At 34.0% G+C, this 18,922-nt stretch overlaps 1 protein-coding gene across 7 annotated transcripts in view; it reads right to left on the bottom strand.

Annotated features, from left to right (window-relative positions):
* Positions 1-18,922, bottom strand: part of LOC106872693 (serine/threonine-protein phosphatase 1 regulatory subunit 10) — a 156,092-nt gene that overhangs the window by 31,286 nt on the left and 105,884 nt on the right. For all 7 annotated transcript variants that reach the window (XM_014919769.3, XM_014919770.3, XM_052971009.2 and 4 more), the window contains 2 exons: positions 11,743-11,823; positions 3,518-3,781 (listed from right to left, as the gene is read on the bottom strand). In XM_014919769.3, coding sequence (XP_014775255.1) covers positions 3,518-3,781; positions 11,743-11,823 — 345 coding nt within the window. The remainder of the gene's footprint in view (positions 1-3,517; positions 3,782-11,742; positions 11,824-18,922) is intronic.

Raw genomic sequence — 18,922 nt, 5'->3', positions numbered from 1 at the left:
TATATTTTTTAAAACTACAATCTGCTAACCTTTCTTGACATTGTGCAGTTGCAAAGGTCAAGTAAATAGTGGTGTGATGTCCCATCAGAACACCACTGCTGACCTCTGGAAAGTACTTACCTTATCATATACCAGAATTCTTCAAGCAGTTTCACCAACTTGAGGAGAAATATCTTCAATCACGTTTATTTATATGCCAGTCAGACTGTGCTGTTGTTTCCAAAAACCAATGAGATGGTTACAACTAAAGCCACTGAAATCATTTCAAGTTAACCCAGGTGTCTTCTTTACTCCATTTTATCCAATATCATTAAAAAAGCTTTTATTTCTCAACAATTTCTTACCTTTTCATCCCTTTTCTTTCTTTTTTCCCCCCACTTTAAATTACTCATTAAACAGATTTCTTTAGTTCTAATATTTAAATTCTTTTTAACCTCACAACTTACTTAGAAAGAAGTTTCAAATAAAGATCTGTTTATTTGTAACAAAGAGTATAAAAATGAAAAGGAAAATACGTTTGTGATTGATAACTTGTCAGGTCATTAATTATATTTAAGTAAAGTTTGTTTTTTTTTTTTGTTTTTTTTTTCTTTAAGCTGATTTTTCACTGAAATACTGCAAAAGTAAAGTCTAGAAATGCCTCTGAACTTGACAGGGGTTTACAGTTACGATATGCAATAGAATTGCCAGACACCTGATGTAATTAAGTATAAAGAGAAATTGTTAACATATTAATAACTTTTATCTATCAGATACTGCCTGTTTTTGTTTTATTATTTTCAGTAACAAATTTACATACTGTCTTAAAGAATTTTTCTTTTGTTTCTAATTTAGTAAAATGAAGTCCAGAGGCATCAGTAAAAAGTCAAATGTTTTCTACTAATCATGACATTTAAAAGGAAAACTATCGTTTTTATTTCTTCTAATTTTTGTGTTTTTCATTTGTTTTTGTTTCAAATGTAACATGTCATTATACATCGTTTTTAGATGATGTCTGACTTTTGACTGGATTATTTAGATGTAAGCATACAAGTTTCTCCTTGAAGTCTTTATTTTCATTAGGGACCTCACTTTGATTAAACGAGAGAGAAAAGAACTTAATTTTCTCATTGGATCTGTAGAATTTGATTCAGAAAGAAATTTGACTCCAAGATCCATGGACATAACAGTCAATCTTGATACAACAAAGAGAGAGACATACTAAAGTTTAAGAGATTTTGGCAAATGATAGCTGTGAACAATAGTAAGGTTACATCTGCAGATCAATGCAGAAATATTTTGTTCGCTCTCTGCTCCTCAAAATAAGTAAGAATCTTTGGTGAAAGCTACCAGAATCATCATTCTAACATTATAGTACTAATGATAAGATAATATTTTTGAGAAGAATTTAAATTAGAAAATCATACTCAAATTTTTTTTTCATTTTTAATATTATCAAAAATGTTTTGTGTTTTTTTTATAATTTTCTGAACTTCAATAACAGCAACTTGTCAAAATCTATTTAATGAATTAAATTAAATATTTAAAAAAAGATAATGGTATAAAAATATTCAAGATATGATAAAGAAAGGTGATGTCCAATTTTCTAATAACACAATGCTGAAACTTCATCAGAAATATACCAAGAATTGGATGCTTTTTGTTGTAATCACAAACCAAATATTACCAAATATTTATTAGCAATCAGAGTACTAAAGTTGGTAGAGAGATCTTTGAAATTTATCAGGTGATGTTATGAAAACTATCAAACAAAACAGGTTTCTCTAAAATCAGAAGAAATTACATAGGATTTTCGTACTAAGTCCAACCAAACCTAAAGAGCATTTGCAGAACCTACCATTTATTGAGGAAGGTTTTTTGAAGAGGATCACCAAAACCAATGACATCATATCATTATCTAAACTCCAGAACAATACAACTCCCAGTCTTTTACCAGTAATGTCACAATCGGACAATATATAATCGATTTCAAAAAAACCAAACATTATTATTCTTGAAGGTTAAAGCAGATCATTCTCAGATTTTGATTGGTTAGCAAATGATGAGTGGAAAATTTTTCTAATAAAAGAAATAATTACATTTTTTTTTTAAATTTAATTAATGTAAAGCATAAAAATATTTTGATTTCACTGCTATTAAAAAATTTAATTTATGAAGGTTAACAAATGAGAAAGAGGTTTTTAAGAAATAAAAAAAAATCTATAAAGAAAGCAACTGGAAAAGTGAGAGATGAATGCAACTCTCACACCTGTCCATTACTCATTATATTGCTAGAAACTTAAACAGAAACAGAGTTGGAGCAAAAATGAAAAACAAAGTGTAAACATTCAGTAATATATGTTAAGTGCATTATGTGTATGTGTGTGTATGTGTGTATATATATATATATATATATATATATATATGTATGTATGTGTGTGTGTGTGTGTGTATATATTTATATACATACACACACGTATGTACATACATACATGTACAAACACCTATATACACACATATATATATATATGCATGCACATACATCACAAACACAAGACCATATTTCTCAAGCAACTCAAACAAATCTGAAAGACCTCAAAAACGTATTTCACATAATCAAACACTGACTTTTCTCAATTTTTCAATTAATGGCATCAGTTTCTATTTTCTTTTTTTTTTTTATTATTATTTCTCTTTTCTCAAAAAAGTTGCTACAATATTTTTTTTTATGTAAAAGTCTTTAACAAGATAAAACATTTCTTTTTGCATCATCAAACCAAACACTGGTGTCCAATCAGAAATTAAAATACTGTAAAAAAATATTCTTCAAAGATGGCCAGCTTCTCAATACTTCTCAACCCAGAACAATAATTCAGATTGTTCCACCAGATTCTTTGACGTAAACACAAAGTGTTTGCTTGTATGTATGTAATAAGCCCATGTCATCTGATTCTCTCCATAAAGGCAAAATTTGTCAATGGTCACTGACAAGTTCAACCTCAGCTTAAAATCATTAAACCTAGAATGGAAACTGCTAAACCAGCATCAAAGACACACTCAGACTCAGTAAGAATTTTTTTTTCCTTAACAGGCAGCACAAAATGAGAAACGTTGAGAATACATTCCTTGGCACCTTCAAGAAACCAACGGAAGTAATTCCTTGTTTCTGCTATGTAAGCCAGGTGTATTCTGAGAAAACTCCGAGAACTGCCGATTCCATAAAGAATGACCTTGTTGTTAATATGGCCAAGCTATATACATATGTATACGTATGTGTGCGTATAAATATATATATATATATATATATATATATATACATATACACACACACATAAATGCTGATCAATGTTGCCTAACAACAATGGCAAGAGTGCTCCCTTCACTGGCCCCAACGCTGTGAGTAGTTCTCAATTCCATACCCTTTGATGGGAAACCATTTATGAGGACATATCCTCGAAACAGGTGTTTCAATATCAGGGAATTTAATAGTTGAAAGTTGGCGGAGACACAGTTAAGTGTCACTAAAAAATTTACCCACCTGTTGACCTAAATTTGGAGGGGTAGGATTTTACAGTGTTAGGTCGTTTTCTCTCTTCCTTTGGTGCTTTATCAGGCACCTTATTTATAAATTTATTATCCATCACAGACTGTTCCGAGTCCATACTCTCAGGTGGAGGAGGCTCATCTTTGCTAGGAACCTCCCGCTTTTTATTACTATTACACTCTTCATCTTTTTTCTCTTTGCATTCTACTTTCACTTTCTCTTCTTTATGCTTCTTCTTCTTCTTCTTCAGAGACTTATCTGTAAGAAAAACAACAGAACTTTTATTGTCTCAAGTTCAACTCCAACAGTAAAACAAAATGCAAAATATAAATTTGGGTAAGGGATTAAAAAAAGATGGTGAGAAATTTTGGAACAATTTCCTGAATACAGGATTTTATTATTCTTGCAACTACATTTAAAAAGGACATAGTTTTCAATAAACTGTTACCTTTCTTAAATAGTGAGAGTTTACATTATTGTATTTTTTATCAATCAGGAATTTAGTTTTTTTTCATTCCTCTGTTTGATCAGAACCTATAAATTAATCAAGGACAATTAAATCAATTCAGGAGGAAAGCATCAACTACATGTCACTAAACTCTCTATTTTACTCAATGATCAGAAACAGTGACAGTTAAAACCAAAAGCTGATAAATTATACAGCTTTATGTGGTCCATCATGGAAGCATGGTTAGGATGTTGGACTCATATGATTATGGTTTCAATTTCTCAGCTGGGCAACGCATTTGCATTCTTGAGCAAGACACTTCATTTCACATTGCTCCAGTCCACTCAGCTGGCAATAATGAATAATCTTGTGATGGACCAGCATCCCCTCCAGGGTCTAAATATTTATAGAACACAGAAACCAAGAAACTGGCTGCTATGAGTCCATAGAATGAGTCCTTGGTAGCGCATCTAGTTTCACAAATAGATTACATGAAAGACTATTTGATTAAATTAATCAGATCCAGAGTTCATGTATATCCTTGTGAAACCACCCCCTGCCATGAAATCACCTGTCAAGGATCGTCACTCACTGTGAACTGATCAGCCTGAGAGAATTCCTCACAATGAAATGGCTAACCTGTGTGAAACTACCACCTCAGGAATTGAGACCATAATCTTATGATCATGAATCCAACATCCTAACGATGCTTCCATGATGGACCATATAAAGTAGTATAATTTATGAACCATGTAATTTATCAGCTTTTTGGTCTTAACTGTCACTGTTTCTGATCTTGGATTGTCAGTGAGCAAATCAGAGCTAAGTGACATGTAGTTGATGTTTTCCTCCTGAATTAATTTAATCCTCCTTGATTAATTTATAGGTTCTGATCAATCAGAGGAATGAAAAAAACTAAATTCCTCCAATATTACATGTCTCAAGACCAACAAAACACCCATCAGAAGGTACCTAAATCTAAGTATCTACTGTTACATGTCCCTAAATCTGGGTTTGTGTTGTTCAGTAAACACTTCATTAAATCTTAATTATGGCCGTTCCTGCTTAATTGTAAGTATTTAGTCCTAGAATTTAGAATGTGCTCACCACTTTAACCCTTCAGCATTCAGATTACGCAGTCAAATGTAATGTAAATAAATATTCACATCATTTTCAATTACTTATGCACTATCTTATAGTTTCAAAATTTCAATGATGTGATTGCTTATGTTTAGAATGACATTGTAGAACAGGAATGAGAAGTCAGATCAGATCATTCTGAACATAAAAGAGTCAGACTGCTTGAGCTAGATATGGCTGGATTAAATGTTAAAGTTAAAGACGGTGTGGGAGGAGTTTATGCTTTCATCCTATGTGAAATCCCTAAATCAAAGCATGATATCCAATTTCCAAATAAGCAACCGATTTTTACATTTCAAGAACTTAAATATAATCAATCACACAAGACAAAACCATTATACAAAAGCTTTTACCTTAATGACAATCTATATAAACTACTTTAGACTGAGGCAACATGTTGCACCATGTAAAATAGAAGTGGTTATTTTCAAAAATATAAAACATAGTACACCTCAGTGAAGAATGATCTAGAGACAGTATTAGAACGACTAATTTCTAGAAATATCTTTATGATAGAGAAATGCTTGCTGCTGATGCAGTTTTGAGCAAAAGCCAAGATTTGCAAGAGCGGAGACAATTTCATTGCCAAAATGTCTGAGAGGAAACAGAAAGAAACGGTAACACATAAATCAAGGTTCCAGATGTGTTCTGCATATACGGACAAAAAAACTTTTTTTATAATTTTTATACAGGTTACCATAAACACCTGCTAGGTATATTAACAGTGTTTCATATACCATTTATTGAAATGGTATAGAATATAATTACTTCAGCTCTAATAAAAGCAAGGCACAGTACCATCCATGCTTTAGCATACTTTTTAACGCAATCATGGATCAGATTACATTTTTTTTTTTATGATGCTCTAATATTTGTGACGGTTGGCTTTGTGTGGTTTGCTGAACTACATCTTATGCACCCCACATTTTTTTTCCACAAATTTGTAATTTGTAATGTTCTCTACTGCTTTTATTTATGGAGCTTTTCACTCAGTTTCATACTTTTACATATATGGATACAACCCACTTTTGTCTACACCTGTTGGCTGCCCAGTCAGTTTCTCAAAACTAATAGAAGTCTTAACTAGTGAAATTGATTACAAACAACAGCAAAAAAAAAAAAAATTTATTGTTAGAAGATGAAATAAACTGACAAACTGAGGAGATAACTACAACCATCACAAGAGAAGAAGACAGCAGGAGTTTTGATGAGGTTCAAATACAAGGAGTAGAAATGAAGTTCCCAAGAAGTACTCAAGAATAGATCTTTAGATTTTTCTCTTTCAAGTACAAAGAAAATCAACTACTTTCATTCTTCGTCCACTACAATAGCTTTGTATTTAGGTTTTAGTTTGTCTAGTTATATGTCACACTCATCCCACCACCATCCTGATGCTACAAGAGAAGCGAGCAACTCGACTGATAACCAACTATCAAGAAGCAATGAGTAACTGCAAGCATAATGTATTAGTTGCACCATTTGCAGAGGCATGCTACAGAGATCTGACTTGGGACCAGCACAGTTTAGTTTCAGGACACCATTGATACTACTTACCCGACAGGTTCTTTTGTTTAAGCATGCAGCCATTAATATATTTTATTAACAATGACAAATTTCAAATGTAGAACATACAGCACTTCTTGACATATCAAAGGATAATGTATCAACAATTGGTTTAGCATCAATTAACTTGAGCAGAAGCTCTTAATAATGATAACTGTGAAAGAAGTTTTCTCAGCACTTGTTCTAAGACCTAAATCCTTACTGACCAATGTCTGCAATTAAAATGTTATATGCTCTGGCAAAGATATTAAACAATCCACTAGACATCTTCAAATTTATTCCATCTTTCTACTGAAAAATGCCATAACTAAAGACAAACTTGCTTTCTTCTTTTATATTCCCTAGAACAGTACTTCTCATGAGGCAGGGAGAACTATAGGGATTGAAAAGCTGGGGGACAAATTGCTACATTAAATATAATTCAGATGGTTTCTAATTATCCTTAGCTGCTGATGCTGGTACCATTTAAAAAACACCCAGTGCCACTCTGTAAAGTGGTTGGCATTAGGAAAGGCATCCAGTTGTAGAAACCAAGCTAAAACAAACTATAGAACCTGATGTGGTTCCGGACTTTGCCAACTCCTGTCAAACTATCCACTTCATGCCAGCATGGAAAACACATTAAATGATGGTGGTGGTGGTGGTGGTGACAAGGTGCTTAAAGGAAAATTATACAGATGCAAAAATATATTTTGTCATATAATTAGCAAAAAGGGAAAGGGGTGCCAAAATACTTCCCTACTACATTAGGACGGACCTGGTACTTGTCAGTTTAAGAACCAGTGTTCTAAAGTACTGGTCATAAACTATTTTTTTCTCTTCTAGTGAAAGAAATATTTATGCCCGTTTTCTTTCCCTGCTGATCAGCCAAAATATTACATGACAATTATACAATACTTACCGATTTAGATTTACAACACAATAAAATCTGCTACCTTAGCCCTCACCATGGTAAATTCTACAACACAAATACTAATACTTTCCTTCCTTCAAGATATACTAGTTTTATTTCTTTACAACCTTTCTAGTCCTGACCTGCCTGAAGCCAATATGAGACAAAGTTGCCTAGTTTTAAATGTTCTGTATTTAAATCATTAACTTAGCAACAAGCATTTGTGAAGTTATGCTTCAAACACCACATTGACATTAGGTTTCCAATTTAGATACAAGGCCTAGCAATCTTTTTAGTGGAGAAGGGGTAGGCAATTACATCGACCCCAGTACTAGACTACTACTATATTTTATCCGCCCTGGAGGAATGAAAGATAAAGATGACCTCAGCGTGATTTGAACACAAAAATCCAAAAGAAATACTGCAAAGTATTTTGTCTTGGGCTCTAACAATTCTACAGTTCCACTACCCTTGAAACACCTATTTAATAATGAGAGAGGTTTCTTATTTTTACTAAATTTCTTCAAAGTCTTGAAATGCTTTCCAAACTTAACCAAAAAAAGATATGAAATGTATTTCATTGAAATGTAGTCAAAGAAGGGTTAAGATACAATGCATTTGGTTTGTTACAGTGTTTCAATAATGTTGGACTGGGTTTTCATCCATCCACATTTTTTCTTTTCATCCCTCCACGTTTTCGCAGGAATTGCTGCTAATACAGTGGAATGACAGAATCAAACACTCTTCCCTGAACTTAATTTCTTCAGAGAAAATGGTTTATGTATGAAAGAGAAAAAAAGATAGTGTCTTTTTTTAATTTTTTTGTTTTAGAATCTCTTTAGTTTGACATTTTGTACAATAAACATACTCCTACACAGGCATGGGAGTGGTTGTGTGGTAAGGAGCTTACTTCCCAACCACATGGCTCTGGGTTCAGTCCCACAACATGTCACCTTATGCAAATGTCTTCTACTATAGACCTTGAGCCAACCAAAGCCTTGTGAGTGGGTCTGGGACATGGAAACTGAAAGAAGCCTTGTGTGTGCATGTGTGTATATATACACACACACATATATATATATACACACACACATACACATGTATGTATGTGTGTATGTGTGTGTGTGTGTATGTATGTATATGTGTGTGTGCATGTCCATAACTTAGGGGTTTGGCAAAAGTGACTGATAAAATAAGTACTAGGTTTTAAAAAAAAAGTACTGCGGTTGGTTCATTCAACTAAAACTTTTGAAGGTGGTGCCCCAGCATGGCCGCAGTCTAATGACTGAAACAAGAATAACTGACATGGTAAGAAAGTAACAAAAATAAAACTATAATATACATCGGACCAGGTTCAATTACACTGCACAGTATGTTGGCCAAATGTTTTCTTCCATAAACATGTAAGTAGAATTTTGGCTGGCACAAACAAAGCAAAAGCCCGTTATGCACATGTGAATGTCTTTCAACAATTGTATACTGCAAGATGACAACAATGCAAGAAACTCAGTGCTTTTAGAATCAAGTCCATTGCAATATTTGTTCTGCAGCTGGTTACAGACACTCCCTTATTACTCTCATCATCAGAAATGCAATGAACCAATGATTGGTCTCTTAGAAACTAGTAACCAATAAATTAAATTGCTCACTAATTCAATATGGGAATAGATTTTTTTCTTTCTTAATTGGTGTGTTTTCTATGGCTAGATGCCCTTCCTGTCACCAATCCTCACCTCTTTCCAAGCAAGCTGATATTTCAACAAGGCCAGAAATGCATTCAAAGAACAGTGGAAATGAATGACACCGCTTGTATGGCAGTGACAATCATTCTGCAGCAACTATTACACCAGGTCAAGACAAGGAGACACAAACACAGGACGCTCACTCACACATGGCAGGCTTCTTGCAGTTTCTCTCTACCAAATCCACTCAAGCAAGTTTATTTGGGCTATAGTAGAAGACATTTGCCCTCGTTGCATGGTTTTGGAGTCTTATTGTGATTTTGGAGTCCAAGCCATTTTCATAAACCTGTGACCATTTGGTTAATACCCTAAAACATTTTGGTTAACCTCTCAAATTATTTTCCCATTTTGTACAAAAAGTAACTCAACTCAAAATTTGATTATTATTTTACCTTATGTCCTACAATTTTGACCAAAAGTAGACAAATAGAGTTAACAATTTAAGGAAGTACAACCCTTGGCAGAAGTAAATAAGAAAAGTTTTCTCTGCCACAAACTGTCTTCAGATTGGAATCCCTCACTGAGCAAAGATATAGCACTTGCCTCAGCTGATTAGCAAACCCTTCACTCAAATTACCTCCAATCTCTACCTAATGTTACCACAAGCCAACAAGAGAATCTTAACACAGTTGCTCAACTTGCAAGAAATAGTGAGATCACCCTCAAATTACACCCTACCATTTTAAAAGAAAGGAAGGAAATAGTGGGTTGTGTAGGCCCAGGTACACAATCTATGAAGAAGTGAAAATCATGCCTTTGATTGTATGTCTGACTGATTAGAATCAGCCTAGATAATGATGACATACTACCATCAATCAAAATTTCTAACATAACAACATCATTCTTTATTAACCAGCAGATCTCATTTTACTAGAAGCTTTACTTAATATTCAGCCTTTGTGTTTTTACCAAAGTATTCATCCAGAATAATTAATATCAGACACTCTATTACCATTGTCATAGTTTAACATTAATTTTCTCAAGCTGACATGGTTAGGTGGATCAGAATAATATCTTACTCTCTCTCTCTCTCTCTCATTAGTGAGGTCCATTTCTTTTAATTCACAGGCATGGCTATGTGGGAATGAAGTTTGCTTAACAATCACATGGTTCCAGGTCCAGTCCCACAATGACACCTTGGGCAAACAGCTAAAGTATCAGGATGACCAATATCATGTGAATGGAACTGGGCAGCATAAATTAAGAAGAGGTTCATCCTCTGTCAGTGTGCTTGTGCATGCACACACATCATCTTCTCATAAACACCACCCGAGTGAAACATTTACATTCTATGATAAGGGAAATTTCCATCATTTCCATAAAAAAAAAACTGGTAATGGTTGGTGGGAAGAAGAGCAGCTGATCGATCATAGAAAAATTTCCTTCAACAAGTTTCATCTAACTCATGCCAACATAGGAAAAAGGATGTAAAAACAATGATGACAATAAAGATGATCAAATTGACTCACACTAAGACTTGTTTCACCTTTCTATACCTACACTATGTACATTTATCACTACCACTCCTAACTTTTTAAGATCTATACCCACCATATTATAAGTCTAAGTTAATATCCACTTTACCACAAGCATTCTTAACCTTTGGAATAACTTAAATACATCATCCAAACTCTTGTGTTTTACCTTAATATAAATATATAAGGTAGAATAACATTTAGTGCATACTGCAAGGAACTTTTCCAATGCTTAAACAACTCTACCAATCCACTGCTCTCAATTCTGGTTTTGGCAATCAAAACAAAAGTCAGGCTTAATATTTATCACCATATTGGAGGGATTCTAAGAAAGATGCTATCTGCAGTTAGTAATCGGGATTAAGTCATTACATGGAAAGAAACAGCCAACTACAACTCATAGCTGCCCATTTTTTTAGACATGTGTAGATTCCTTAAATTATTGATTAAGCACTCATACTTTGGATTAAATAGAAAACATATTGGTCAAAATTATGTATCTATATGTTTCAGATTAATAATTACTTTTACACAAAGAAATTCTAGGGACTGATAAAGTTGTGTGTAAGGAATTACAATCTCAACAAAGTTATACCCCAAGATTGAAACCATTTTGTCCCTTGTCCAAAATAATCAATAATTTCAAATTTTTTTTCATACATTCAGTAGTTTTCTATGCCTCCATCAGACTCTATAAAACCTATTTAGAATTAACTTACATTTTCCTAAACCTCAGCCATCTATAATTTTACATTCAGCTACTCATACAAATCAGTTCCAACCTTCAGTGTATGCTTACTCTTATTAGCTTAAATAGAAGCTAACTACTATCAATCCCTTGATGGACCTTAGAAAGTAAAAAAAAAAATTATTAAAAAAAAATTGTCTCAATTGCCAACAAAAACCAATGTCTCTATTGGATCAGCCAACAATCTGACTGAGGCATTCATGCTTCTTACCATTACTAGTATCGAGATTACTCTTTTCCCTTATTTTTTTCATCCATTGGTCCACGATTCCACCAGCCAAATTTTTGATTCCTAAAAACAAAACAAGAAAATTAATTAACAAACAATATTTAAATTTGTGATAAGTTAGAGTAGATGAAAGAAAAGTGGTGGAGATTGGGAAATAGATAAATTTGATTTCAACAGAACTTTACTCATCCTTTACCATATATACCAGTGTATAAGCTAATTGCTAATTGGGCGTAGGAGACAACTGCAGAATTTCCTTGAGCTATACTCACAGAATAAAACAACGTGGCAATATTTCACTCTTGATGCAGTGTCTGAGAGGTATGTGAAGCAGGTTCCAGTATCTCTGTAATTGTTGGAACATCATCCTTATCAGGCAAGTGTTTTTTTACCAGAAGGTTTTAATAATACATTGAACAAAAAAAAGAAAAACTCTTGTAACCTACTTATCATAAATTAACTTTACCACCCACAAAGCTTACACAGAGATGGCCCCCAAAGGGTCTGTAACTTACTGTGATATAACGATTACCAAGATTACAATGGTTTCTCCTTGGTGACAAGGATGATATTGAAACTCTACCTCATACACTAATAGTTTAATGTCTCAAATAGTCCTTTACCAAGCATCCCACTAAACACTGGAATGATACTGTTAAGCACACTAGTAAGCAATAGTCTTGGTTATTAAAAAAAATTAACCAGTTCATTCCAATACTGTCAACTACCTACCATAATATATATCAAATGGCTTCTTTAGCGACAATAGGAACTACGCAAATGTTTTATGGTGTTCTCTGCCATCATTGGTGACACTCTAAACCACAGCATGTTACGGTTTGGATTTTATACTTAGTGTTTAAGATGACCCCTACTTTGATATTTTTAGGTGATATATAGGGTGATATCTTTAAGTTTCAAATTCCTTCTTGTACACTGACATATATGGTATTAGTCATCCATTTTTGTTCCCATAGTTCAGACAGCCTTGGAAAATCAGAACATTTACTATTGATTTGTCAATGTTTAAAAGGTAAGCAACACATGCTTAATTAAAAGTCCATTTGACAATTCTTTGTCAACAAATCATCTGATAGCTTAGCATTTTTGAAAATGTATAGAATAAATATTCTCTTACTAGAAAAACCAGAGTTAACAAAAGAAAGGGCATCTGGCTGTAAGATAAAACCTCAGTAATATGTATTTGTGTAACCCCTGCTAGCATGGAAATGCAAATGAACAAATATTTGAACACACACATGCACACCTGCATTATTTAAGATAACAAATAAAAGAGTGGAAAATAAGATGAGTAATAAAAATAAAAAAACTAAGAACAAAAGTAGTGTCAATAGAATACAATAAATCAGATGAAAATAAAATAGCTAATAAAATGAAATGAATGAGATGGTAATAAAAAAAAAAAAGCAATGAAAATATTGAAGTGAAGGAAACCATCAGTATTAGGCAAGTTAACCTTGAATTTACAGAGATCAAGGTTACAGTCTCTGTAGAAAAAAAGGAAGCCGGGGGAACAATGGCAAGAGAGTTTATTCCCCAATTCAGCTGTTTGGGGGGAATGTTTTGTGCATGCAACTTGCAGTGACTTTATCCATGGAAAAGAGATGTGATTTGCTACACCTGGCCAACCAAGTTTAGGAATGAGATTTCGAGACTAGGTGGACCAGGGAATGAACATGTTTTATGAACACAGTATAAAAAGGGACCAGAACTGCAATATTCCATCAATTATAGAGCAGTTGGAATGATAAAAGAGATCATCACCAATTAGACTACACGTTCAATTTTTGTATTCTATCAAAAGTATGCTGTACATGCCTGGAGGAAAGTGCAAAATGAGTAAGGGTTAGGGTTAGGGTTAGGGTTAGGGGAAGGGAGGGAGGAGACAACCAAAGCAGCTCCTTCTCTACTAAAAACAGCAAATCATCCTTAAGTCATGACTTATCTTCAAAAAGAACACCTTGAATAATACAGTCCTTGACACATCATCATCATCATCATTTGACATCCACTTTCCCATGCTGGCATGGGTCAAGTGGAATTTGTTGTGGCTAATATTTTAGGACCAGATGCCCTCTTTGTCACTAACCTTCACCTGTTTTCAAGCAATATTTTCCCATAGCTAGACATGATTCCCCATCATGAAAACTATTGACCTCACTTAAATGATAATGATGCACAGGATATCTAGGCAAGAGAATACAGAAACACATATGCGTGCATGTAGACATGACAGTCTTCTTTCAGTATCTGTCTACCAAATCCACTCACAAAGCTTTGGCCGGCCTGGGCTATAGCAGAAGACACTTGCCCAAGGTGCCATACATTGAGACAGAACCCAAAACTACAAGACTGGAAAGCAAGGTTCTTAACCCCACAGCCATGCCTGCATCTAGCCATACTTGCACTTTGTGTGCACACACACACACACATGCATTGAGATCAAATGATGAGAATGAATGAAGCACCTCATTGGTGAGTAAATATTCTGTATTTGTGGGATAATGAGACTACCATTGGTTTCATGTTGAGAGATAGCTCTCAACAATTATTCAAGTCTGTCATATGGGATGTTGGTATTTTTATCCAAAATGGAGATGAACACCAACATCCTGTGTGACAGACTTGAAAAATTGCTGAGAGAGAGATCTCTGAACATGAAACCAATGATAGTCTGATTATTCCATCAATAATGTGTGTGTGTGTGTGTGTGTGTGTGTGTGTGAATATATATATACCATAAAAACCCACGTAATTTGCGCACCTGTGTAATTTACACAGGTGATTTTCAGGATAAAAATTGTTTTAAAAAAAAAAAAAAAGCTTCGTGTAAAATTCGCACCCAAAAGTTTTTGGAATTGCTGATTTGGCAAGAGGGAAAAGGTTTTCAATTTAGTTATATTTAGCTTAATTTCACTTACTTATGATTAGATTTTATTAAATTTTCATTAAATAAAAATAATTTGTTTAACAGGTTTCACACTGAAAGCTATTAAATTACAAAGTGCTTGTGTTGTTTATAATAAACTTTATTTTACATTTCTTGCCCACAAGAGATGAGGTCCGATCTTTAGCATACTTCTGTATGTCTTCTCAAATCACAGCCACAGGAAAAGTTGTTGGTAATTCTTATCAACAAAAACAAAGCTGATAAATATGCACAAGTTTAATTACCAATAAACATCAGCTTGGATGACACTTTACTCAACCGACAGAGAAAGGTAACCAATCAAAGTAATTATGTAAACAGAATTCTGATTGGTCGAAAGTGTCTCCTTGTCTCAAGCTCTGATTTTCCACCTATTCTTGTTGGAACCTTTGATATGGAGTATCGAAATTTTAATCCATTTCACACTTATAAAATGTCAGGCAAACTTCTTTGCAAGTTTAACTCAGTGTTTATTGAACAAAAGAGGTGCGAAATTTAAGAAGCGACTTGTTAAAATATACATGTCTGTGAGGAGACATAAACAAGAATAGCAAAAATCTTCTATACCAAAACAACTGGTAATACATACATTACAAGTGTTCTATGAAGAGAACATAAGATTGCTGCATAATTCAACATGAATGTGAAACAATATTAAACATAGTATAAGGTAAGTGAAGGTTTCTGAAGGAACACTAAGTCACGTTCACTTAGTGAGTTTACATGCACAAGGATGAATTATGAAGTTGTCAGTGTTAAATGCAGTAAAATATGGTCCGGATTGTGATTACCAGCATGAACATCAAACTTCAAAAAGTAGTTAACCATTCAATGGTTTTAGTAAATTTATACAGAAAAAGTAAGCATTATACCGTCCAGCATAAATAAAAGTCAACTTCGTTATATTTTTTCTGTAAAAACCTATTCTGACATTAAATGAGTCAACTTTCGGTACAAATGTACATTTGTACGTCATTTTTCAACCAAAAAAATTTCTAAAAGAATTCTGGGAATGATCTAGCCATCTAATTTACGCACCCACTAAAGTATATTTTTGTTTTTGTGGAAAAAGTGCGTAAATTACATAGGTTTTTACGGTGGGCGTGTATATGTATGTATGTATGTATGTATATATATATATATATATATATATATATATATGACTGCATGGCTGGGTAACTTTTGATCAAGTACGATCTGAAGCTATACAACAACAACAATCTGCCAAACGTACCTCAAATTATATCCTGAAGGAAGAACACTAAGTCTGTAGAGATGGGATAGACCATAGTTGAAACAACTTTGAACAAAGACAGGCTCAATGCCATGTCTGATCAAGAGCTAATTAACCACCACCAACACTAAAATAGATTTGTTGCTGATGATCATGTTTTAAACTTTGCCGATAAAATAAAACTCCCAGAAAGAAAGTCATAAAAACTAGAGACAACTTCAAACACAAAACACTAAAACTACAAAATTAAAATAAAACTCAGCATCTAACAATGACACAAGGTAATAACAAAAGCCAAAAAATTACGCTGCAACCATTTGTATCTAACACAAACCGTTAAAGTAATAGTCAATCACTCTCCAGAGTAGCTTCAACAACAAGGGTCACAGCATACTCTTGTGTTACATTACTGACCTCAAAATAATATACTCACACTGCAACAGCAAGGAAGTACCCCTTATCAGATATTTCTTGAAAATACAACCTCCAAAACACACACTAAGAAGACAAAAATACTGTTTTATCTTTTACTGAAGGGTTTTAATCAAATGAAGTACTTTTCTTTTTAACCTGGTATTTGTTCTCTACTGGTCCCTTTTACCAAACCACTAAGTTAAAGTGGATGTAAACAAACCAACCCTGGTAAACAAGTGAGGGAGGCAAACACAAACAGATACATACACACACATGTAAATGCAACACAGTTTCCAAATATCAAATTCACTTACAGGACACTGGTTAGCCTAGGGCTATAATAGAAGTGCAGCACAGGAGGACTGAACCCCCAAACTTTGTGGTTGCAAAGCAATCTTCTTAACCACATACCCATGCCTATGCAAAATCTGCTCAACTTTCGTCTTGAACCACAATGTTGATCCCCCCCTTATTTTTCTCCCATCAGACATCTCCAAAACAAATATGGAAAATTAAAAACTCAAAAGCCTCCGACCCAGCCAAAATCACAACAATCATACATCCTTTTCTACACTAGGCATAAGGCCTGAAATTTTGGAGGAGGGGGCCAGTCAATTAGATTGATCCCCAGTATGCAACTGGTACTTAGTTTATCGACCCCAAAAGGATGAAAGGCAAAGTTGACCTCAGCAGAATTTGAACTCAGAATGTAAAGACATACAAAATACCGCTAAACATTTCGCCCAGCATGCCATGCATCTGAAACAGTTAGGGGCCTGAATGAATCACTGAACTCACCAACTTCTACGGTTACTCATGTCAGCACTATCGAATTCCTAGAACTGGGGAACTCTGCAAAATTAGGATAATTCTAAAACTCCCACCCAAAAAAGACTAAGTGAAATAACATCATTCATGTCTATTACCCTCCTTCAATATATTGCTGTGATGGTAATGGCTGAGGTAAAAGTTGTGTGTTTGGAGGTATTGCAAAAAATTGTTACTCAATATCTTTAGTAACAGAACATTAACAAATACATTGCACTCAGTTGTATTATACAGCATTGAGTCTACAATGAGACAATGGGGTATGATTATTTGGATACTGACGGTTTGGTACAGCTGAGTGGGCACTGAATCTGTTTTGGTGAAGTATTTTTTGGCACTAGAGGCAAACACATACACACAAAGAATGAAAGAAACATTACAATTTCTTAACCTACATAGACCCTGGTTATGTTTTCACAATGCAAAACCTGCTCCTACTTGTTTGGACATGAACACGCCAGGAAGCATCTCACTGGGCATACGAAATGTTCAGAAGGCAGTCGATGCCCACAGCTAACAATTGCATACTCTCCTTCTCTTCCAGATTGTTAAAGCTTACCATAACATTTAATCTAAATACAGTGGTGAAGATTCTAAGACTTCAAATTTTTAATGGGCATATTACGGGTTAGGGTTAATTGAACATGACCAACACAAGCACTTTCTCTCTTATACACACAAAGAAAGAATATGCTTACACACATAAGCAGAGAGATGGGATGGGAGAGAGAATGAGACCAAGATTAAAAGGAGAAAAGGTCAGATAAGTCGGTGTTAAAGTAACAATGCCAAAATATCTCATACTTTACTGAGTCAGTTAGGCAGTTATTTATCATGGTAACATGCTCAAGTGTCTGAAACAAATCACGTAGTCATAGGATACCTAGAGGTACCATAATATACCTAGAGCTATCTTATGTCTACAATGATATCAAACAGTCAAAACAAATGCTCCAACAATAAGCAAATGACCAAATTTACAAATATGAAAGAGATGAGGAAAAAATACTAAAAAAAATAACAAAAACCCATAAAGCCCAGAATTGGAAAATGAAGACCAGCAATTTTAGCTTCAAGAGCTATGAAGCCATGATACAACCAATTTTTGTGTGTCCTCACCAAGATATATTATTTGCTCTGTTTTTGAATTCAGTAAAAGTTGCCATCAGTTACTTCCCAGCTGGATTGAGTGATTATAGAAGGGATTATCAAGGATACTGCCAGTGCCATTCTGAGAGCTCAGAAAACAATACCAAAAAACAACAAACAATTTACAAACTCCTGCAAGAAAACAACTATCTACAGAATTATGAATACATTCTGTTTCCATTGTGAATAGAGAACTGTGACATCCAAGGTTAGGGTTAGGGTTTGGCAGCGGTTAACTTTATCTTTAGTGTATATATTTAAAATATGTATATATTCTGATTGCTTCTATCTCTAATCAGGAACAGGTGGTCTCATTCCTACATATGTATAAGATCCCAGAACTATGTTGAAATAGCTTTATTTGTTCAGACACTGATACATGTACACTTTAAACATTCAAAGCTGTGATGCCTGTTTTTTAACTTTCCTTTGTTTTAATATAGTGAAATTGTTAATAATAAGGAATACATTTAGTTGTTAGCCGAGTAACCAGCTGTATCTGTAACTATATTAAATAGCCAGAACGCAATATAAATCTGTGTGATTGGAAATAAAACTTTCACATGGTTCTTTAGAAAGTACTACAA

The sequence above is a fragment of the Octopus bimaculoides genome, chromosome 10 (assembly GCF_046866305.1).
Source record: "Octopus bimaculoides isolate indiv1 chromosome 10, ASM4686630v1, whole genome shotgun sequence".
In the NCBI taxonomy this organism is placed as follows: domain Eukaryota; kingdom Metazoa; phylum Mollusca; class Cephalopoda; order Octopoda; family Octopodidae; genus Octopus; species Octopus bimaculoides.
This window is presented reverse-complemented; position numbering and strand designations above follow the sequence as displayed.